This window comes from Akebia trifoliata, chromosome 12, assembly GCF_017979445.1.
Source record: "Akebia trifoliata isolate Shusen 1 chromosome 12, ASM1797944v1, whole genome shotgun sequence".
NCBI classification, from domain to species: domain Eukaryota; kingdom Viridiplantae; phylum Streptophyta; class Magnoliopsida; order Ranunculales; family Lardizabalaceae; genus Akebia; species Akebia trifoliata.
Window position 1 is genome coordinate 22,829,549 of NC_141386.1, and position 25,036 is coordinate 22,854,584.

At 38.1% G+C, this 25,036-nt stretch overlaps 1 protein-coding gene across 1 annotated transcript; it reads left to right on the forward strand.

Annotated features, from left to right (window-relative positions):
• Positions 1-353: 353 nt before the first annotated feature.
• On the forward strand, positions 354-15,653 carry LOC147389081 (uncharacterized). Its single transcript, XM_086419727.1, is given in 6 exon segments — positions 354-2,013; positions 2,092-3,325; positions 3,328-3,661; positions 4,022-4,427; positions 14,854-15,358; positions 15,478-15,653. Coding segments are annotated over 6 exon segments (4,125 nt in total). The 5' UTR covers positions 354-543.
• The last annotated feature ends 9,383 nt before the right edge of the window (positions 15,654-25,036 follow it).

The window sequence follows — 25,036 nt, forward strand, 5'->3', positions numbered from 1 at the left end:
CATTTTCATCACTTTCCGGGACTTACAATATTGTTGCATATTTTTGTTTTGTTTTCGTTTATTTTAACTTACAGGATTTCAACCATGAGTAAGGAAGGGGGAGAATCACATGAGACCGACTTAAAATTATTCATCAAGGCCGTTCATGATCAATTTAAATTGTTGAATTCAAGGTTGGACAATATGGAATCCTTTAATGAATCTAAACCATATCGAAGACATGAGTTCGACGGAGAAGAAGATATTCATTCCGAAGCGGAGAGAGTACATTATCGACGGGATAAGAAAGTAGATTTCAAAGAAGATAACAATTTGGATAGCATAAAGATGACAATTCCGACCTTTCACGGAAAGAATGATCCTGAATTATATTTGGAGTGGGAAAGAAAAGTTGAGCACGTTTTTGATTGTCATAATTATTCCGAGGATAAAAAAATAAAGCTAGCCGCCGTGGAATTTACAAACTATGCCAGTATATGGTGGGATCAATTGGTGATCAATAGGCGCAGAAATGGTGAAAGACCTATTCGATCATGGGATGAGATGAAGTCAGTGATGCGTAAAAGATTTATTCCTAGCCATTACTATCGAGATTTGTATATCAAACTGCAAGGGTTGGTTCAAGGTTCCATGAGTGTAGAGGATTATTATAAAGAAATGGAGATTGCCATGATTAGAGCAAGCATAGACGAAGATAGAGAAGCAACTATGGCTAGATTCATTGCCGGATTGAACAAAGAAATTGCTGATGTGGTTGAGTTGCACCATTATGTGGAAATGGAAGAGTTACTGCACAAAGCCATTAAAGTGGAAAAGTAAATCAAGTCTAGAAGGTTTAGATCTGGATCATCTTCTAATAATCCGTGGAAACCAAATTGGAAAGACAACAAAATTCCTTTCAAACCAAAAGAAGATGTAAAGTTGAAGCCTTTGGTTTCTATTCCTAAAGATAGACCTGAAACAAAGCCTCTTATTAAGTCACGTCAGATTAAGTATTTTAGGTGCCAAGGGTTTGGACATATTGCTTCTGAATGCCCAAACAAGAGGGTTATGGTTGTATTGGCAAACGGAGACATTGAAAGTGCTAGTTCAAGTGACAACGAGATGCCTCCATTAGAGGATTGTTCTGATGTTGAAGTGGAAGAGCCTGTGCATGGTGATTTACTTGTCACCAGGAGAGCTTTGAGTATACAGCCTAAGGATGAAGGAGATGAGGAGCAACGTGAGCATATTTTTCACACAAGATGCCACGTGAAGGATAAAGTCTGTACATTGATTATTGATAGTGGGAGTTGTACCAATGTTGCTAGTACCTTGTTGGTAGAGAAGTTGAATTTGAAATGGCAGAAACATCCTAAACCATATAAGCTTCAATGGTTGAATGATTGTGGAGAAGTGAAGGTAAACAAGAAAGTTCGGGTTCCTTTCTCAATAGGCAAGTATGTGGATGAGGTTATTTGTGATGTGGCACCGATGCATGCCGGTCATATATTGCTCGGTCGACCATGGCAATTTGATAGGAGAGTGTTGCATGATGGGTATAAAAATCGTTATTCTTTTGTAATGAACAATCAAAAAATTGTATTGGCCCCTCTCAAACCTTTGCAAGCTTATGAAGACCAGGTTAGAATAGCAAGTGAGTGCAAAAAGAGAGAGAAACAAAAGTGTGAGCAAAAAGGAGAGCAAAGTGAGCAACCTGGAGAGAAGAATAAAGTACTGAGTGTACTTGCTGACAAATATGATGTTAAAAGTGTAATGATAGCAAGGCCACAAGTTCTAGTTCTTATGTACAAAGATGTTTATTTTTCTACTGACGATCTTAACTCCTCTTTGCCTAGTGTTGTCTTGTCTTTATTACAGGATTTTGAGGATCTTTTTCCCGAGGAGATTCCACATGGTTTACCTCCTTTAAGAGGAATTGAGCACCAAATAGACTTCATACCTGGTTCTGCTATACCAAATAGACCTGCTTATAGAGCTAATCCCGAGGAAACAAAGGAGATACAGAGGCAAGTGGATGAACTGTTGCAGAAGGGATTTGTAAGGGAAAGTCTCAGCCCATGTTCGGTTCCTGTTCTCTTAGTACCAAAGAAAGATGGAACATGGCGCATGTGTGTGGATTGTCGAGCTATTAATAAGATAACGGTAAAATATAGGCATCCTATCCCTAGGTTAGATGATATGTTTGACGAATTGCATGGCTCTCGTTTGTTTTCTAAAATTGATCTAAAGAATGGGTATTATCAAATTCGCATGAAAGAGGGAGATGAATGGAAAACTGCATTTAAAACTAGATATGGGTTGTATGAATGGTTAGTAATGCCCTTCGGTTTAACTAACGCCCCTAGTACATTCATGAGATTAATGAACCATGTTTTGCGTGCTTTCATGGGAAAATTTGTGGTAGTTTACTTTGATGATATTTTAGTCTATAGCAAAAATGTTGATGACCATGTGAAGCATTTGCATGCTGTGTTTAGTGTGTTAAGAGAACATCAATTATATGTTAATCTTAAGAAATGCACATTTTGTATGGAATCTGTTGTGTTTCTTGGATTTGTTGTTAGTTCGCAGGGAATTAGTGTTGATGAGGAAAAGGTAAGGGCAATAAAGGATTGGCCTACACCTAAGAATGCGAATGAGGTAAGAAGTTTTCATGGTTTAGCAAGTTTTTATCGAAGGTTTGTTAAAGATTTTAGTTCTATTGCTGTACCTTTGAATGAACTTGTTAAAAAGAATGTTGTTTTTAATTGGGTTAATGTGCATGATCAGGCTTTCCAAACTTTGAAAGATAAGTTAACTAATGCACCTTTGTTGTGTTTGCCTAACTTTGATAAAGCTTTTGAAATAGAGTGTGATGCATCCGGGATTGGAGTAGGAGCTGTTTTGATGCAGGATTCTAAGCCAATAGCTTATTTTAGTGAAAAGCTAAGTGGGGCAGCATTGAATTATCCTACTTATGACAAAGAGCTTTATGCACTAGTGAGAACTCTTCGAACATGGCAACATTATTTATGGCCAAGGGAATTTATCATTCATTCTGATCATGAAAGCTTGAAATTCCTGAAGACCCAAGGTAAGCTTAATAAAAGACATGCTAAATGGTTGGAGTTTATAGAAACATTTCCTTATGTAATTAAATATAAACGTGGGAAGGAAAATGTTGTGGCCGATGCATTATCAAGAAGGTACGTGTTACTTACTTCATTGCAAACTAAACTACTTGGTTTTGAATTAATTAAAGATTTGTATGCCAATGATTCTGATTTCAGCCAAGTATGGAATGCATGTGCTAAGTGTGCATCTGGTGACTTTTATAGGCATAAGGATTTCTTTTCAAGAAAGATAAATTATGCGTGCCTAATTGTTCTATTCGTGAATTACTTGTAAGGGAAGGTCATGGGGGAGGTTTAATGGGTCATTTTGGTGTCCTAAAAACTTTAGATATCTTACGTGAGCATTTTTATTGGCCCCATATAAAGCATGATGTTCAATCTATTTGTGACAAGTGCATTACATGTAAGCAAGCAAAGTCTAAAATTCGACCGCATGGCTTGTATACCCCTTTGCCTGTACCTAATCAGCCTTGGATTGATATTTCTATGGATTTTGTTTTAGGATTGCCAAGGACTCAAAATGGTAAAGATAGTATATTTGTTGTTGTTGATAGGTTTAGTAAGATGGCCCATTTTATTGCATGTACTAAAACCAATGACGCAACACATATTGCTGAATTGTTTTTCAAGGAGGTAATTCGATTGCATGGGCTACCTAAATCAATTGTTAGTGATAGAGATGTTAAGTTCCTTAGTTATTTTTGGCATACTTTATGGAGTAAATTAGGAACTAAACTTCTATTTTCTACTGTTGCACATCCTCAAACGGACGGCCAGACTGAAGTAGTTAATAGGACACTCACTACCTTGTTGCGTGCTATCATTCAAAAAAATTTAAAACAATGGGAAAAGTGTTTACCACATATTGAGTTCGCATATAATAGAACTATTCATTCAACTACTTCATTTTCTCCATTTGAGATTGTTTATGGTTTTAATCCTTTAACGCCTGTGGATATTTTACCTTTGCCTACTAATGAACATGCTAATCTTGATGGTAAGAAAAAGGCAGACTTTGTGAAAGATTTACATGCCAAAGTTCGAGCTAATATTGACAGGAAGAATGAGCAATATGCTAAGCAAGCCAATAAGGGTCGTTTGAAAGTTATCTTCCACCCTGGAGATTGGGTTTGGGTGCACTTGCGTAAGGAGCGGTTTCCTACCCAAAGGAAATCAAAATTGCAACCTCGAGGAGATGGTCCGTTTCAAGTCTTGGAACGGATCAATGATAACGCCTACAAAGTTGATTTGCCAAGTGATTATGGTAATGTTACTGCAACTTTTAATGTTGCTGATTTATCCGTGTTTAATGTAGGTGATTCGAGGACGAATCTTTTCGAAGATGGAGAGAATAATGGAGATCGAGTTGCTGTTTCCAAGTCTTCTCAAGAACCATTGCAAGGAATTGGCGGTCCGATGACTAGGGCAAGGACAAAACGGATGGAAGAGGCATTGCAAGGCTTGATTGTGGAAGTCCAATACAAAGAGGCCATTCTAGAAGATTCTAAGGCTAACTTCGGAGATATCAAAGTTTCATCAAGGATGGTCAACTATCTTTTTATGCAAAAGGTCAATTTGGAAGATCAATTTGAATACAAGGGTTAATTGGGAATTTGTATGTTCTAATTGTCCTTAGTTTGAATTCTTTATTTCCTAAGGACTAATTAGACTTTTTTTTTATTTTTCCAAGGACTAATTAGAATTAATCTTGTCTATAAAAAGGCACCTCATTTTGTAATTGGGACACAATTGATATTTTACATCTTATGAGATTTTGAAGTTTATTCAAAGAAACTTTAGTTTTGTTTCATGATTTCTTTATGGGTTCTTTATGAGTTTTCATTCGAGTTCTTGAAGAAAAGACATGACTCTTCGACTTATCAAGGAAGTGATCAATCCTTGTGGTGTCATTAGATTGAGGTTTCAAGGACTTAGTTTCCTTGGGGTTTTAGTCCGATCAACTTTTTAATTTGTTTTAAGACAATTCTAGAATATTCGAAGCCTTCGAATAAAAGGGTTTCTAGAAGAGATCATCAAGAGAAGGTCTTAATCCAAGAAGGTTCATATCATTTGGGTTTTTGAGCCTCAAAATTCCTTTCTTTTTTTATCCAGTCCTAAGCCTACCCATGAAAATCCTCCTAAGTACCATACGAAAAGTCAAGGAAGATAGCAAAGCATGATCAGACAGTAACTCTAGAAGTTCAAAGGAGAAGAGAAAGATAAAAAATGATGAAGCCTGCTAAGTTGAAAATCCAAAAAGGGTAACTTAGGCAAAAATTAAGGCAAGCTCGGAAGGTTGAAAATCTGAAAGGACAACTTTGGCAACAATCAGAGCTAAGGAAAAAAAAAAAGCTCGCTAGATCAAAAACCTGAAAAAGCGATCTAGGAAAAAGCTAGAGCAAGCTCAATAGATTGAAAACCTGAAAAGGCGATCTAGGCAAAAGTTAAAGCAACAAAAAAAAAATAGAAGAAGATCCCAAGCTGAGAGCGGTCCGAGCTGAAACATCAGAAGTTCGAATAATCAAGTTCAATACTTAACTTAAACCAAGCATAGACTCAGAAGCCATAAGTATCTTATCTACGATCGATTTGAAAATGTTTACTTCCCCGAGTAAACCAATAGAGAAAAGGGTGAATTCTATGATGAGTCCCAAAAGGAAATATTTTATTCTCTTGAGCCTGACTCAAAACCTTCAATAAAATTAACCAAAATTAAAAGTTGGATCAAAATCAAAATGAAAATATTGCTATATCACATACAGAGATGAAATCACATGGAAATTAAGTAATCTGAGATAACACTCAAATGCAAGACATAAGCAGATTAGTTATTCAAAAGAGTAAAATCCCGTGCAAGTATCACCTTAACTAGGACAAGTTGTAGCCAATGACAACGAGTGATGATGAACCATAACATGGATACGAAGCCATAGCTTATAAATCTTGTTATACAAGCCTACAATCCTCATAAAGGTATTCAAAACATGTTGGTCCTATATCAATTTTAAATTTTGAGCTTCAATTGTACTTAGTCCAACAACCAACTGTTCCTCCAATTGCATATGTAATTACCATATATCTCACACTAAGCATAAAAGGGAATTATAAAACGTATGCTCAAATCAAAACTCACAATAGCTATGGCAGTAATGGACTCATTCGTCCATCGATTCTCTTTTAGTAGATGCTCAAGCATGATTCAAGCATACATTCTTGTGATCATGCTAGATTGGTGTTAATTGATTCAAAATTCACGACAAGCTAGATTAATTGATGCAATCATGCATTCTTGTGTACTATTAGTTTTTTTTAAAAGTAATGATTAGTGCGTTATAAGTTGTTAACTTATCAAAACTAGAATATTGTAGGCTTCACTTACATAGTCAACATAAAACTTGGCAATATTTTAATATAATATATAGTGTAGACAAATTTATATTGGAATCAATAGTACTTGCAAAATGGCTGCATAGACTGCTTTGGGGCATGCTGCACTTGTGTGCATGTAATGCACTATGTCCTATCTTTCCACACAAGGATGAAAAATGGCTTCACTCGCATTTCTGATTTGATATGGGCCTTTGGATCATACAAAGAAACTCTTTTCAAAATGAACTTTGAAAATATGAGATTAAATGACCTCGACCTACATACCATTCAATCGAGTATGCGGTTATGGTTTTCTACCTCCTCATGTATATCACTTGTCAACTATTTAACATAAAGACATGACAAATAAATCAATATTATCACGTTAATCTTTTTCAACATTATACACTAATTACAAACACTTTTTTGCACTTTGGAAATTACAGTAGCATATAATAAAACAAGATTAAAATAGGGATTACGGATGAACTTCTCTAAAAACTACTACAAAAAAATGGGTCCACCACCACAATAGTTGCAAACAAAGTTAAATAGTAAAACAAAGAGTCTTCTACTAAGATGAAACACTTACTCTCTTCAGTAGAATGACTCTATTTTGCAATCCATCAACAGTTCTATCATTGTCATGCTCATCAATTTCATGAGAGTATGAGGTAGTGTAGACACCTCATTTTTGCACTCCCCTGATTAATCAACTCGTCAACCCGATCGCAATGATTCCCAATGATGGATGTGTATTTCATTGCTTTATTTTGTTACCAGATGTGTTTCAGAAATCCGGATGAGGTATCTCGAACTGACAAAACTTTAGAAATCACGCTATGCTAGGAAAATACGATTCCAGAAACATAGAAATCATCTTCTTGCAGACCCAAAAAGAAGTTTCACGATAAAAATCACTAAAAAATTATCAAATTATCAAAATACCCCTAATCTCAAAACAACCCTAGAGCCTATGTTACGCTTAGGAAAACTCTCTCAAACACATAAAACAACAAATCGAAATCAAATAAATCATTTCACCAATTTTAACAGAATTCGATAAAATTACGAAAATGCCCCTCATAAAGTTCATGATCATTTCACACAAAAATTTCATAAATGACACAAACTAATATTTCCATTGAATTCCATATGAAAAATCGATTCTGAAACATCCTAGAACATTAAAAATCGACTTAAAACGTGAAAAGTCCTCTTTGGGAGTAAAACGGTAATTTCACAATTTTTATAATTAAAATTTTTGAAATTAATAAATAAAATATTAAATAATTAAAGTGAAACATTAATGAAATTAATTTAAAATTTTGAACCAAAGAAATCGATCAATCGGACTCTCAGACAAAATTGTTGAGGGTTCGTGAGATATTTCTTTAAGGACCCCTCCATTTGGGGGTCCAAAGAATTAAAGATATAATAGAGGAGGGTTCTCCAAAAAATTAAAGTCAGTCAAGCAAGTCTAAGGTCAAGGTATTAAAGTCAATCAAGTGAGACTAAAGTCAAAATTAAAGTCAATTAAGCAAGACTGAAGTCAAGATATTAAAAGTCAATCAATTAAGACTAAAGACAAAATATTAAAAGTCAATCAAATAAGACTAAAAGTCAAAATTATAGTAGAGTTCTAATTAAATAATAACTCTATCTAATAGAGTTCTAACTAAAACACAACTCCGCCTAAAACAATTCTAATTAAAACACAACTCTACCTAAAACAAGTCTAACTAAAATACAACTCTAACTAAAAGAATTACAATCAAACACTAATTCTATCTAAATCAACCCCTAAAAAAATCTATAAATAGAGGTCCTCACACCTTATTTTTGTATCAAATAAAAAATCTTAAGAAAAGTAGGTCAAAAAGCCTCTTAGCCTCCCATAAATCCTAATTTTGGAGCCCCAACTCTTTACCTAACATCCCTTCTTTGATTTTAGTCTAAAAAATACTTAAAAGTCCTTCAAAAACACCCCAAAATTCATAACAAACTCGAAGAATCCAGATAAAAAAAAGGAGATACCTTACCTCAAAAATTAGAAATCAAGTCGAAAGACAGAACGAAGCAAGGAGTACAGTACAAGGAGAAGTTTTTGTCGGATCTGAGGGAACAAGGTTTTTGCTACCGAAAGGTATAATTTTTTTTATTATCTAGGTTTTTTTTAGCAATGTGATTTACTTGTGAAGTTAGTAGAGACCAGCTTTGGTCGGGCGGGGTTGGTGCCTAACACCTTCCAACCCCGTAATGTGATCCCCGAATTCAATTTTTTTTGTTCTAGATTAGTTTTTTTGTCCGTTTAGAATCCTTGATCAGTTCCTAGACCGTAATAACTAGGTGGCAACTCCCAAACCTCAAGGGTCAAAAGCGGATCCGCACACCCTGCGGATCAAGGGCGCTTTCAGGTAGTCCTGATTCCTTCCTCCACAATTCCATCAAAGAGAGTAGTCCTACAACATGATAAATTATTTGAAGCCACTCTGTCATCAAAGCCAAAAGTGTGATTAGAACCTACAACATGGTCTAGCTAGATTGATTCTATATTTCTAACAATTCAATTAGGAAGGGGTAACAACCACTAGCTCATGTAAAGAATTGAACCTGAAATTAAAATGCCTTGATAAGATGAGCTCTTGAGGAGTTTCTTTAATCCGTTTTCTGTCAATGAGGTTCACATACACTACTAAAATATGAAATTGGATTTTTGTTGCCATACCCACTAGAGTGATACAAGATCAAGGTCAAGTAGAAACAAAGAAGAACAAAGAAAGAAGAAGAAACTCGATTATTTTGTTGCTATGGGGGTGTAGCTACGTGGTTTCACGATTACGATGACTACATCTACAAAGATTTGGAGTCGTCACCATTCATATTGTAAGTGGGTGTGAATGGTCACCCGATGCACATGTTTTGAAAAATGTATCATTTTTGGCACGTAGTGACTCACAATGGATAAAGTACTAGTCAAACCTTGAGATCGGGGTAAGCTACTAGATTGGAGAAAAGGGAAGGTGTTAGGCACCCTTTTCTCCCCACCAAGTAACGGTAACCTCAATTTAACTCGATCATTTCGATTAAAAAGTACAAAAATATAGTGTCACATGTTGTGCATTTGTACCCTAAATAGGGATTTACTTTCGGTTCGATCATAGGATCAACTCATTGAAGATGATGATCCTAATAGACATGAGCCTTGGACATAATTCATATTTAAAAAGTGTGGGCTAAGGTCATGTATCCATTCTCATGGGTTGAGAAGGATCCAATTTCCAAATGCCTTAAAATCATTTTAGGATAAAATTGGTTTTATTTTTTTTTAAAAGGTTACAACCCTTATACTTTTTATCGGATCGAAGTTCAATCTACCGAAGATAAGGGAGGGTAGCATCACATCTTAAAGGCTTTCTAAAAATAAAAATAAAAAAAGGAAGGGGATAATAGAAGAGGGGAATGTAGAGGGTAGAGAATGAGAGGGGAAAAGGTGTACTTTGAACCCACCTTGATGTTTCACCTTTTCTTTCCTTACTTTTCTTCTTCAATATCTTCTAAGGTCCTTAATAGAATATGAGAGTATATTTTCTTTATTTAGAAGATTGATGTGAGAATGGAGAAGAGATGATTAGAGAGTAAAATTTTTTTAGTGAGACTTGGTAATCATTTTTGGGAAGAGAAAGGGATATTTATAAATATTTAGAAGGTATTTTAGGGGTATAATGGGGTGAAGGGTTGGGAGAATAGATAATGACATGGTTTTTAGAAGTGAGAGGTATGAAATTTGAAGTGAAAGTGAGGGTAATTGTGTAATGAGGGAAATAGATTGTATTTTAACCCAAATGATTTGAATCTTATCCAAATCCATTTGGGTAGAGTGTTTGGTGAGATGAAATGAGTGATGGTTGATGGAGAGAATGGGGGTGTAAGGTGTTTAGGTGTTTGATTGAGTGTTAGGTTGATGGAAGAGGTAAGGTATTTAGATTTGGGGTATAGGTCGTGTAAGAGGTTGGTTGATTGGATTTTGGGAGAGTTGAGGGGATGATGACATATGGCAAAGATGATGAGAGAGTGAGGTGATGAGATTGGTTGATTGGTGATGGTGGTTGTTTGATTAGAGAAAAAAGTATGGGTTGATTTGGTGATGATGATGGAAAGTATAGGTTGAGGTGATTTTGTAAAAGTGTTTTAAGGGAAAGTGATGGGTTGAGGTATAGAAGATATGGGTTGTGATGTGGGTGGTTGATGGTGTTAAAGAAGGGTGATAGGTTAGGGTGTAAAAGATATAGGTTGTGATGTGGGTGGTTGATGGTATTAGAGAAGGGTGATAGGTTAGGTTAGGGCAAGGTATGGGTTGAGGTGATTTTTGGAAAGAAATGAGCTGTTAGATCGATTGTTTAAAGAAAGGTGATGGGGGTAGGTGATTAGATGAGAGAGGTGATAAGGGATGATGACATGTGTCATCCTTTGATGTTAAGAGAGTGATTGGTTGATGAGGGTAGTGGTTAATGGGTTATGGGTTGTGGATTAGAGGTGGATTGGATATGGAGAATGGTTTGTGAGCTTTTAGTGTATTGGACTTGGATTTTAGGATGGTTGTAGGTTATTTTGGATTGGGTAGATTTGTTTTGGGTTGGATTTTTGAAGGTAGGTTCATTTTAGGGTTTAGGTGATATGGGATTGATTTTAGGTTAGGGGTAAGGTGAGAAATTAATTTAGGAAATAGTTGAGGGCTTGTAGATTTTGGATGGGCTTAAGGTTTTTGTGGATTTGGAGGCGAAGTGGTGGAAGGCAGATGAGGTGATAGGTGTCCCAAGTCTCATTTTTTTATTTTTTATCTTTTTAGAATTTTTAGAAATTATTAGATTGATTAAAATGCCACGTTTTGGCAAATCGAGTTTTTTAGGCCTGTTGGATAATTTTATTGAAGATCAGGTATTTTAGATGTAAGAGCGGAACGGTGAAGGTTTGAAAAGCGTGGGGTAGGCCAAGTTCTTTCTATGGGCCCTTTAAACCATTGGGAGGCTTAGGGGTCTTGGTTTGATCAAAATGTCACTTTTTAGTGATTCGGACTTTTCATGCCTGTTAGCCAATTTTGTTAAAAAATTGATATTTTGAGTGAAGCGGGGTAGATGGGAGCATGTCGAGTCTTTTCAGGTGGGCCCATTAGACCATTGGGAGGCCTTAGGGGTCTTAGTTTGATCAAAATGTCATTTTTTTAGTGATTCGGACTTTTGAGGCCCATTGGCCAAGTTTATTGGAAAAATACTATTTTTGGGCCCTTTTGAGTGAGGGCCCGTTCAAATTGGGGTGTCTACAACTGCCCTTCTTTCCAGGAATTGCGTGCAAAGAACTAAAAAGATAGACTAAACCCCAATTTGTACGGGCCAAACGAAATTTTGCAAAATACGACTTCGAATTACTGATTGAATTGATGACTTTTGTAAAGAATGGTTACTCAAGCACAGGGTTTGACAAAGTTACCTTATTAATTCCTTGATCTCGATGGTTCGGAGCTCATGTGAGACCTTGGATTCGATGAAGATTTGGTGATTTTTGAAATTCGGGTATTGCTTTAGTCAAGTTTTAACAAATCGAAATTGAGTACAACTCGAAAGGGTTTTTGACAATTTTTTTTATTTTTTGAATTTTGACCTTTTGATTTTTTGGTGGTTTTTTTTTTCTTTATTTTTGGTAGTTATTATTGACTGATCCGTGCTTGAGCCATGGATGGCTTTTGGTTCCATCTCATCCGTATTTGAAAAATGGATAGCACTCTCATTTCTTTCGTCCCTTCTAAGGGCACGGATCCAACAAAATTTCTTTTATCCATACTAGTGACACGAATAGGACAATCCCTGCCTTACTCGTACTGGTAACATGGACCAGTATGAATTTTAAACACTTAAAGCCTGCGCGCCCTTTCATTTTCTGTTCTTCAGTTTTTCTTCGGTTTCCTCTTTCTCTCTGGCGATTTCCCTTCCTTTCTCTTCATTTCTTTTTTTATTTTTGTTGATTTGGACCTTGAGTTCGGCCGTGTGAGCAACTTGGAGTGTGTGTCGTACTTGAGCACTCGTGGAAGAGGTTTAAAGCTTTGAAAAGTTTGATTGGATTACGACTTCACACCAAGGCAAGTTTTTTCTTTAAATGATTTTTTTTTCTCTTTTCCTTTATTTTATGATTTTTATTTTCTTTCTACGAGAATCACATGTGCGTTTTGGTTTTAAAAATTTTCATTTTGTTACACCATGTTATATTCTATCATACCATGAGAATTACATGTTCACTTCAATTTTATGATTGTATTTTTTATGCTATTATGTTATTCTCTTTTTTTTTATGATTGCTTGGTTTTGATTTTTGATGGGCATGGTACAGATGTAATGATGGTGGGGTGGATTTGAGTAGGGGTATTGTTTTGACTGGTTGGGGAATTGGTCAGTGGATTTGGGATTGGATTTTGATTTGGTTAAATTGGGATCGGGGTTTGATGGTGGCAGATGACTGGTGTTTCGGTTTGTGGGGATGTGGTTGGGTGTTTTTAGAAGAAGATTGATCGGGGCTGGGTGAACTGATTTTTTGGTTTTGGATTTGTATGGTGGGACCTAGTGACTAATTGGCTTGGAATTTGCGAGTTGTTTTGAGGCCATTTTGAAGGGAATCTAGGGTAGTTATGGGACTATTTTGGACAGAGAATGGGATGTGGTTTTGGGCTGTTTAGAGTGGGAATTTGGATAGGGATTAGAAGTCATTGGTGGGTGTTTTGGGGTAAGGGTCGAAAGTGGTTTGGAGGTTATTTGGAGTGGGCATCTAGACCGAGTTTAAGGGATTGCTTTTGGTAGGGAATTAAGAGCCAGTTGAGATTATTTTGGGATTGGTTCGGGCTGTTTGCTAGATAGTGGTGAGAGAAGGTGATCTTAAGGTATGAATTTAGGATTGTTATGGTGATGAATTGGACGGTCAAGAGGTGGTTTACTAGACTGAAGTTAGGACTGTTTAGGGTGATAAACTAAGGGTGTTCTAGGGGTTGTTTAGAGGGAGAATGGGGCTAATTTTAGGACTGTTAAGGGAGTTGTTTGGATGAGAATTTGGGCTGATTATGGACTATTTAGAGTGGGAAGATAGGGATTTGGGACTGTTTAGGGTTGGTTTAGGTGAGAAATTGAGTGGTTTATTAGGACTGATTTTGGGTAAGAAGTGAGGGGTTGTTTTAGGGATTGGTTTAGGTAAGCATTAGGGATGGTTAAGTGGTTATTTTGGAGTAGAATGTGGACTGTTTAAGGATGGTTTCGGGGATGGTTAGGGCGAGAAATTGGGTGATTTATTTAAGAGATTGTTTGAGAATAAGGTGAGAGTATAGATTGGATAAAGGGGTAAATTTTTTTTGAGTAAGAAATGGATGTAGTTAGGGACTGTTTGGGAGGGATTGGTATAGAACCGGGTTATGGACTTTTTAGGGATTATTTGGGTAACTGGACCCCTTTTTTTTATGTGAAAATATTGTTAACCCTGCTTGTTTTCTTTTCATGTTTCTTTTCTCATTTTGTTTGTTTTAAACTGTGAACATTTTGGCTTGCTTCAGGTATCCAGGCATTTTCTTTCCTTTGAATGATATCTCGACATGGTTGGGATGGGTTCTTGGCATGGATAGGGATTTGGCTAGGTAGGACTGGTTTGATTAGGTTTTGATTAACTTGACTAGGTCGACTAAGTTTGACAAGGTTTGACTAGGTTTTGACTGGGTTTGATTGGGTCTAACTAGGTTTGACTAGGTTTGACTAAGTTGATTGGGTTGATTGGGTTTGACTAGGTGGGCTGGATTGATTAGGGTTGACTGGTTTGACTGAGTTGATTAAGGTTGACTGGGTTGATTGGATTTTGACTGAGTTGATTGGTTTGACTGGTTGACTAGGTTTCTGACTGAGTTTTGATTGGGTTTATTGAGTTGACTTGGGTTGATTGAGTTAATTGGATTATGGCTGAGTTGACTAAGCTAACTAGGTTTGATCAATTTTGACTAGGTTTGAATGGGTTTACTAGGGTTTTGATTGGGTTTACTAAGTTGGACTGGGTTGACTAGGTTTAACAGGTAGGTCAAGTTGACTAGATTTGACTGGTTTAACTGAATTGATTAAGGTTGACTGGGTTAAACGGGTTAAAGCTGGGTTAAATGGGTTGCAATTGGGTTGGCTAGGTTGACTAGGCTTTAGATTAGGTTACACTGGGTTGACCTGGGTTTATTAAGTTGACTAGTTTGACTGGGTTGCACTAGGATGAACTGGGTTGATTAGGTTTGATTGGGTTATCTCGAGATAGGCAGACAGAACACTTTTTTCCATCGACTCGACGACTTATTAACTTGCAGATGGGTATAGAGCGGAGGACCCGGGTAGCGAGACATTCTTTAGACGAGGAGGGGGAGGTGAGACCTAGGACCCGGGCCAGTTTTACTTTGGGGTCCAGTGTGACGATAGAGTACGGCTGGCTAAGGCAGCCTTTGCGGAGGCCTGATTCATATTCAGTGGCTGGCTCTTCTTCAGGCAGTCGAGTGGAGGAGGCCAGTAGTTATCAGAGTGGTCCAACTAAGGACCTCCCTAGTGGCAGTGGTGGGAGAGGCAAACGTAGTGGTCGAGGCCAAGAAGATAGGGCCATTGGTAGAGGTAGAGTGGGCAGAGAGGTTCTTAGGGTCGAGATCCCTGAGAGGAGAGCGAAAAGGTACCGGATACCTCTCTTCTTCATTGACTCGGGAGACATGTCTCTATATTGGTTCGCTTGGACAGTCCTATTCCATATCCTTTGGCCAGTTTTAGTAGAAGGTGGAGCACGTTTCTTTCTACTGCCACCCTATTCTCGAACGATATCAGGAAGTAGTTTGTTATAGTGGGCTTTGGAGCATTTCTTTAGATACTGGCACTTAGAGCAAATCGACCTCTATTCTTAGCTATGGTGGAAAAGTAGTTTCCAGTGACTCATTCCTTCCACATGCCAGAGGTAGAGATAGGCATCCGGCCATCTGATTTTGTGGCGATTACGGACATTGCTATGGATGAAGAGCCTCTAACATTAGCCATGTTGACTGTACGGGAGGTGGGAGATTTGCTGGGCATTACTAGAATCCCTGCTTCCATGGTGGGGAAGTGGGCAGGATTAGTACAGAGGTGCTGATGGAATTGTTGCTGATAGAGGGGGAGGACGGAGCCTCCCACACTTATAGAGAGAAATTGGCTCGTTTTGGAGATCAATATTTTGATACAGTTTTCCAGATCTGCTTTCTCCTTCTCATCGGTAGTTGTTTCTACTTAGAGGACGATTATTCAGTTTCCACCACATTCATCTCAGTTATGATACACAAGGAGGTAGAGGTCTATGTGGATGACATGATAGTGAAATCCAAAGAACAATCGGGACACGTCGCTGCATTAGAGAAGTTTCTTACAAGGATCCAAAAATACCAGTTATGCCTTAACCCTCAAAAATGCATATTCAGAGTGACTTCTGGAAAATTATTTGGATTCGTAGTCAATCAAAGGGGAATCGAAGTAGACGCTGGAAAAATCAAAGTTATACAAGAAATGGCACCTCCTAAGACTGAAAAACAGATTCGAGGGTTTTTAGGCAGAATTCAGTATGTCAGCAGATTTATCGCTCAGCTCACCAATGTGTGAGAACCTATATTCAAGCTTCTCAAGAAAAACGAGCCGACAGTATGGAATGAGCAATGCCAAAAAGCTTTTGACTAAGTTAAGGAGTATCTCTCAAATCCCGCCATTTTGGTTCGCCTACCCCAAGTGAACCTCTTGTCCTTTACTTGTCAGTCACGAAAAAAGCAATGGGATGCATGCTGGCACAGTACGACAAAAACAATCACAAAGAGAGGGCCATCTACTATATCGGCAAGAAGATGTTAGAATATGAACGAAAGTATTCAGCTCTCGAAAAGACTTGCCTAGCACTAGTATGGGCTACTCAAAGGCTTCGGCACTACATGCTCTCTCATTCAGTCATTCTACTATCTCGGATGGACCCCCTGAAATATCTCTTCGAGAAGTCGGCATTGACAGGTAGAACTGCACGTTGGTTGTTGTTGTTATCAGAATTCAACATTACACATGTTACGCAAAAATCTGTCAAGGGAAGAGCAATAGTAGAATACTTGACTGATCACCCAGTGGTAGAAGGAACAAGACCTATCGATCAATTCCCAAATGAAAATATCCTGAACCTTGCAGTAGAGTCGCGAGATAGATTATGGTTGTTATACTTTGATGGAGCGGCGAATCAGAACGGGTTTGGAATGGGAACAGTCTTGTTCTCTCCCGAAGGATGTCACATTCCGATTGCTATTAAGTTTGCTTTCTCCAATACTAATAATACAGCTAAATACGAAGCGTGCATCGCTGGGCTCGAGGCTGCTTTGAATCTGGGTATCACAGAAATTGAAGTATTTGGAGATTCAGCTTTGGTTATACATCAGTCGTTGGAAGAATGGAAAACTAAGGACGTGAAATTGAAACCCTATCACGAGTATCTACTAAATTTAGTAAGGAAGTTTAAAGCCATCTTGTTCCAACATCTGTCAAAGGAAGAGAACAGATTTGCTGATGCTCTGGCCACTCTTTCTTCAATGATCCATTTGCCTTTAAGCATGTAACTAAAGCCTATCATAGTCGAAATCAAAGATAAACCTGCATATTGCTATCGGGTCGACATCGCTGCTCGACTCCCTAACGGAAAGTCATGGTATATTGACATCCAGAAAGTATTTGAAAAACAAGAGTTCCCAGTTGAAGCGTTAAAGAAATAATGACAAACCCTACAAAGATTCGCATCCCAGTTCATCCTATGCACGGGAAACTTATGTAAGAGGTCTTATGATGGAATTCATTTGTCATGTGTTGACGAAAATCAAGTTGAACAATTAATGGAAGAGTTGCATTCCGGAGATTATGGACTGCATATGAGTGGGAAGCTGTTAGCCAAACGAATCATGAGACAGGGATATTATTGACCAACAATAGAAACAGACTGTCATCACCTGGTCAAGACCTGTCATAAATGTCAAGTACATGCTAACCTCATACATGTGCCTCCATCACAATTAGTTGGTTTAACTTCGCCATGGCCATTTTCTGTCTGGGATATTGACATAATTGGCAAAATCACACCTAAAGCATCAAATGGACATGAGTACATTCTCGTGGCTATTGATTATTGTACAAAATGGGTGGAGGCCACTTCATATGATGTTCTCACTGCATCCAAAGTTGTCAAGTTCGTCCAAACTCATATTATCAATCGATATGGGGTACCTTTTGAATTGATATCTGATAACGGGTAACATTTCAAAGCTGAATTTATTTTCCTATGTTCAAAGTTCAAGATCCGACACCACAAATCATCACCCTACCGTCCCCAGACTAACGGAACAGTTGAAGCAGCCAATAAGAATCTCAAGACAATCATCAGGAAGATGTGTCAATCGCATAGGGATTGGTCTAAAAAATTACCGTTTGGGCTCTGGGCATACCGTACCTCGATACGATCTTCCATCAGAGCCACCCCTTATTCACTAGTATACAGAATGGAAGCTGTCTTGCCAGTTGAAATGAAAATCTCGTCCCTCAGGATTCTAATGGAAAGTCAGTTATCCGAAGTAGACTGGGTTCGTTACCAGTACGAAGATTTGAAATTAATCGATAAAAATGGCTTAAAGCATTGTACCACGTGCAAGCCTATCAGAGAAGAGTCGCTCAGGCATTTGATAAAAGGGTTAAAATTCGCGACTTACAAGCTGGAGACCTCGTACTTAAAAAAAATTGAGCACCCATCTTCGATCCTAGAGGCAAATTCAAGCCCAATTGGGGAGGTCATTTCATTGTCAAAGAGGTACTACCTGGGAAAGCTGTCAAACTCCAAGATCACGATGGCATCGAATTACCAGAATCGATAAACCTTGACTAGATTAAGAGGTATTACATTTGAGGAGGACATCTTTGGTCGAACCAATTGTAGATACGTGGATTTCGTCATTACGACGGCCACATCTACTAAAGATTGGAGTCGTCACCATTCATATTGTAAGTGGGTGTGAATGGTCACTCGATGTACATTTTTCAAAAAATGACATTTTTAGCCTTTTTAATGACTCACGATGCATAAGGGTGATCAAACTTTGAGATTCGGGTAAGCAGCTCAGTTGGAGAAAAGGGAAGGTGTTAGGCACCCTTTTCTCCCCGTCACGTGGCGGTAACCTTTGCGCAACTCGGTCATTTTAATTTTTTTTTAAAAGGTGAAAAAGAAAATGCCACGTATGTGTGTTTTGTACCCTAGATAGGGATTCATTTTCGACTTGATCATAGGGTCATTTCATTGATGGAAATGGCCCTTATAAACCTTTAGCCTTGGGGTCCACTCATTTAAAATAAAAATAAAAGAGAAGAAGGGGATAATAGAAAAGGGAGAATGAGAGGATAGAGAGAGGGGGGGTGCACTTCGAACCCACCTTGAAGCTTCAACCTTTCTTTTCTTCTTCTTCTTCTTCTTCAATGTCTTCTAAGTTGAGTCCTTGGTGAGTTATGAGAATGTAACTCTTTGAAATTAGTATGAGAGAGTAGTGAAAAGATGAGTAGAGAATGGAGAGTGGTATTTGTGATTTAGTAAGAGATTTTTTGTGAGTTGGGAACCATTTTTTGGAAGATGAGGGGGGTTTTTATAGATGTTTGGAAGGTATTTTGGGGGTATAATGGGGTGAGAGGTTGGGAGAGTAGAGAATGGCATAGGTTTTAAAAGTGGAGGGTGTGAAATTTAGAGTGGGATTGAGGGTAATTTTATAATGAGTGAAAATGGGTGAGGTTTTGATCCAAATGGTTTGGATCTTACCCAAACCATTTGGGTGAAGTGTTTGGTGAGGTGAAATGATGAGTGTTTAAGAGGGTGGTTGGTTGATTGGGTGGTGTTCAGTTTAAGAGAATGGAGGGTGTAAGAGGGTGATTGGAAGGTGAGGGATATGGTGACATGTGGTAAGATGTATGGATGTTAGGGGTTTAAATTTAATTGATGAGAGAGGTTGAGTGTTTGATTTGAGAGAATGGGTGTAGGTTTAGGTTGTAGAGATGGGTTTATAGGAAATGATGATGGTAGATTAAGGGGAGGTATAATGATGACAGGTTAGGGGGAGGTGTGGGTTGATGTATTTGATTTGAGAGAATAAGGGTTAGGGAGTTATGAGGGTAGGTTAGGGGGTATAGGTTGATGGTGTTTGATTTGAGAGAATGGAGGTTTATAGGGAGTAATGAGGGTAGGTTAGGAGAGGGTGTGGGTTGATGTGTTGATGTGTTGATTTGAGAGAAAAGGTGATAGGTTGATGTGTGAGTAGATGAGGTTTAAAGAAAATTAATGGGGTAGGTAGTTAGATGAGGGAGGTGAGATGGGGTGATGACATGTGTCATCTTTTGATGATAAAAGAGTGATTGGTTGATGTGGGTTGTGATTTATGGGTTAGGGTTATGGGTTTGATAATGAATTGGATATGGTTAATGATTTGTGAGCTTTGTAGTGTTGGGCTTGGGTTTTAGAAATGATTTTGGGTTTTAGGGATTGGTTAAGGGTTATTTTGGAATGGATTTTGAGGGTGCAGGTTGGCTTTAGGTTTTAGGTGGTGTAGGATTAGGTTTAGGTTAGGGTTAAAATGGGAAATTGGTTTTTGTAGATTTGAGGGTTTATGGGGCTTAGATGGGCTTAGACTTTTTCGGATTCGAAGATGAAGCGGTGAAGGGATAGGTGTGGTAGGTGTCCCAAGTCTCATTTTTTTAATTTTATTTATTTTTTGTGATTTTTGAAATCAATGGTTTGATTAAGATGCCACGTGTTGTTAAATCGAACTTTTTAGGCCTGTTGGAGAATTTTATTAAAAATTGGATATTTCTGGGCACAAAAGTGGAGCGGTGAAGGTTAAGAAGGTGTAGGGTAATTCAAACTCCTTTGGTGGGTCTCTTAGATCATTAGAAGGTCTCAGGGGCATCGATTCGATCAAAATGTCACTTTTTAGTTGATTTGAGTCTTTGAGGCCCGTGGGGAATTTTTATTGAAAAATCAATATTTTTGGGCCCTCTCGAGTATGGGCCCATTCAAATTGGGATGTCTACAGCTGTCCTTTTTTGCAGGAATTGCATGGAAAAAACTGCAAAGAATAGACTAAACTCCTATTTGCACGGGCCAGAGAACTTTGTAAAACACGACTTTGAATTTTTGACTAAATTGATGACTTTTGTAAAAAATGGCTACTCAAGCACGGGGTCTGACAAAGTCTTGCCTTATTAATTCCTTGATCTCGATTGCATGGAGCTCGTGTGAGATTTCGGATTTGTTGAAAGTTTGATGAGTTTTGAAATTCGGATATTTTTTTATCGTGTTTTAACAAATCGGAGTTGTGTGCAACTCGAAAGGATTTTTGAAATTCTTTGATTTTTTAGTTTTTTTAGTTTTTTTATTTTTTTCTTGTTTTGTTTTGTTTTTTTTTTATCTATTTCTAGCATAAGTTAACCCTCTCAATTCATGCATTGTCCCTTGTAATGATGCCTTTGATCCTTTCAAATGTGCAAGTGATAAGGTCGTTAACAGTTGCCACCGGTCCAAGTGAGTTTTGCTGCTGGGCCACAAGTTAGTTTTCTCAATTCATGCATTGTCTCTTGTAATAGTGTCTTTGATCCTTTCAATGGTGCAAGCAATATGGTTGTGAACAGCTGTCACAGATCCAAGAGAGAGTTTTGTTGTTGGAGTCGAATCTACCAAGATCTGAAGGCAGGAAGGCTACATAGTCTGAGTCGCCTCCATTTAGAACACATTTATTACGACAATATCAACAGGTGCATAAGTTGCGAATGGGTCTGTTGCATCGGCACTACTCTCTTGCAATATCAACATACTCTTTCGGCCTTCTTGATTCATTATCACACCAATATCTCTAGCTTGCATGCCACTAGCCATAACACTCACAAGGCGTTCATACTGTCGATCTAAGGTAGCAACCTATCGCTTTGCTCCAAATCCAAGGTCAGAGTTAACCAGTGTTCTATGCATACTGTGAACTGCTTTGTCATCCACTTCTACATGTTCGACCCATATGACCTTGGAGTGACCATTTGGCATTTCTTGGATTATACAGCCTAATGGTCTTCTTTGACATCTCAATATTGGGCTAGGATGCAAATGATCCAAGGAAACATCAACCATCACCCAAATCCCTTCATCATGTTGTTTACAATACCTTACAAGGAAACTTTCTCGAGTCGAAACCAGAGGTGAAGGAACTTGAAATTCTGCTGTCATCACTTGAAGGGCTCCATTGTACTTTTCTACTATGCTCAGTGAGTCGTGATGCTTTGGATGCTGAGGTGGTGATAAACCAGGCTACCCAGATTCGTGCTTTGGAGGAACGCCTTGACTCATTTTTCATTTCTTACAATGATGCTTGATCGACTGTGTTGTATTCCCATTTTTTGTATTTTCTTGTCATTATCTAAATGTATGCAAAATGTTGAAAGATTAATGAAAAAAAATAGGTTTTATACTTACTTGACCTCAGGTGTATCTAATGATATGAAAACTTGAAGTTTTAATAAGTCCTATATTTTTCATCATCGGTCAAAATAGTAATTTTTTTTTATTTTTTATTTTTTATTTTTTTTTATTTTTTTTTATTTTTATGAAATGTCTTTATCAAATGAGTACGATAAATTCAGGATTTGTAAAATCTTTGGTTGTGATAATCTTGGTGTTTTTGCCAACCGCAGAGGATATAAACGTCAATTGCTCTTTTAGTTCCTTTAGAGTCATCCCCAATGCCCTGGTATTGGAAGACTATTATCTGTTTGGGTCTCGGGATACTTGGAAAGACTTTGCCGTTCACAGTTTATACTCTTGCGGGCCAGGAGTTCTTTGTTTTTATTTTATTTTATTTTTTTTTTAAACCCTTATTGCCCATGGTGCCAATTACGATTTTCACCAGACCTGATTTTCACATTTTTGCTCATTGACGTCCCTTTTAGGATTTTCATCGTGCCGATGGCTTTGATCTTGCCATAGTCTGATTCTTTTACTCATAGAGCCTTTTCAGGTTTTCACTATGCCCTTTCAGACTATGCTTGTATTTTTGGATTTTTTTCATTACAATTCAGTTCGGAGTCTCTATGTCTCTGTGGCTTGGTGACTCAAGTTGAGCTGCAAGATCGACGATTCTACTCTAGTAGTAGCACTCTTTCTTGAGTAACAGATCTAGATTCCCCTTTCGAGTTTTTCGATGACTATTCGTGATTCGACAACTTAAGTTGAGCTGTGAGATCGGCTACTCTACACTTTGAGTACTCTTTTTTTTCGAATATCCGACCTAGATTCCCCTCTCGAGTCTTCCAACGAGTAATAAGACTTTGAGGTCCAGACCAAGTTGCAAGATCATTGGTGTTGTCATTGTCATTGTGTTGCCCTAGAACTTTTCCTGATCAAAAAAGACTTTTGTTGGGATGAAACGTTGGCTTAGGCTTGCGGTAGTGGAAGATTTCAAAAGAAGTTAAGGTCTAGATATATTTAAAGTGGTTTAGATGTAGGGCTTATCTATTTTTGTTTCGAAAAGGTGATCTATGTCTCCTCCCAACGTCTCTCGAACTTGTTAAGGCTGGAGATTTAGGTCGAGCTCAGATCAAGTGATTTGTTTTATATTTTTAGCGGTTCACAGTTTATCCTCATGCGGGCCAGGAGTATTTCGATGTTTTCCTCTTCTTTTTTTTTTAATTTTCTTTTCTTTTGTCATCTTTTGTTTTGTTGTAATTGTTGACTTACCCCAGTCTTAGGTTAAGAAATGAACGTGATGGCTCAAAAGGGTTGACTAGGGTTAGTTTGTTCAAGATATCAATGATGGCATTTCGTCATCTTAGGATCAGTTCTTAGGCATAGTATTTCTTGACAGTGTCAGCATTGATCGGTTGCGGGAAGATTTGTCCGTCCATCTCCGTAAGAATCAGAGCTCCTCCTGTCATTACCTTTTGCACTATGAATAGTCCCTCATAGTTTGGTCTGAATTTTCCTCTAGCGTCTTATTGGATTGGCAGAATCTTCTTTACTACAAGGTCTCCTGGCGAGAAGTCTCTAGGCTTAACTTTCTTGTTATAGGCACGAGCTATTCATCATTGATAGATCTATCCATGGCAAATGGCTGCAAGGCGTTTCTCTTTAATCAGATTCAGCTGATCAAATCGAGCTTGAATCAATTCAGTTTCATCTAACTCTGCTTCTTTTAAGATTCGGAAGGAGGGAATCTCAACCTCTACAGGTAAGACTACTTCCATTTCGTAGACCAATGAATACGGAGTTGCCCTAGTCGGAGTTCTGAATGAGGTTCGATAGGCGTGAAGTGCAAAAGGCAACATGTCGTGCCAATCTTTGTACGTAACTGCCATCTTCTCGATTATTTTCTTGATGTTCTTGTTGGCTGCCTCGACTGCTCCGTTCATCTTGGGTCTGTAGGGTACAGGGTTGTGATGAGTGATCTGGAAGTCTTCGCACATCTTGACCATATCCTTGTTCTTGAAGTTTTTGGCATTATCGATCACTAGTCCGCTGGGAAGCCCATATCTGTAGACAATGTTGTTCTTGCAAACTTTAGGATATTACTTTTAGTGACGTTAGCGTATGAAGCAGCTTCTACCCATTTAGTGAAGTAGTCGATGGCCACTAAGATGAAGCGATGCCCATTTGTAGCTTTAGGTGAGATTGGTCCGATGACGTCCATTCCCCAGAGTGAGAAGGGCCAAGGAGTGGTCATATTATCTAGCTTTGAAGGCGGAGCATTGATCTTGTTAGTGTAGATCTGTCACAGATGGCATTTGCAAACATGCTGATAGCAGTCACTTTCCATTGTTGTCCAGTAATATCCCATCCGCATAATCTTCTTTGCTAGCATATGACCATTCATGTGAGGTCCACAGAGTCCACCATGTACAGTCTCGATTAATTGTTTTGCTTCTGCTTCTGCCACGCATCGGAGCAAGACCTCATGGTGTGACTTCTTGTATAGAATACCATTGCTCAAGAAGAATTATCCTGCTAATTTCTGAATGGTTCTGCGATCATTTGAGGTCGCATCTGAGGAAAGGGTTCGATCTTCGAGATATGCCCTGATGTCCGAGTACCAATGCTTTTCTTCGGATTCTTCAACTTCGACGGGAAGACAATAAGCCAGCTCATCTTGAATTTCAATCTAAATTGGGTCGATTATCAGATTTTCTGAAATACTAATCATGGAAGTAAGTGTAGCTAGTGCATCTGCGAGTTGATTCTTAGCTCTTGGCATGTATGTGAATGAGATCCTGTCAAAGCATGAGCTCAGTTCCTTTAGATACTCCTGGTAAGGGACCAATTTCTGTTCCCGGGTCTTCCATTCTCCAGTCGTCTGATAGACTACTAAGCTTAAATCTCTAAAAACATCGATTTTATCTACCTCGAAATCCAATGCTGTTTTCAACCCTGCTATGCATGCTTCGTATTCAATCTCGTTG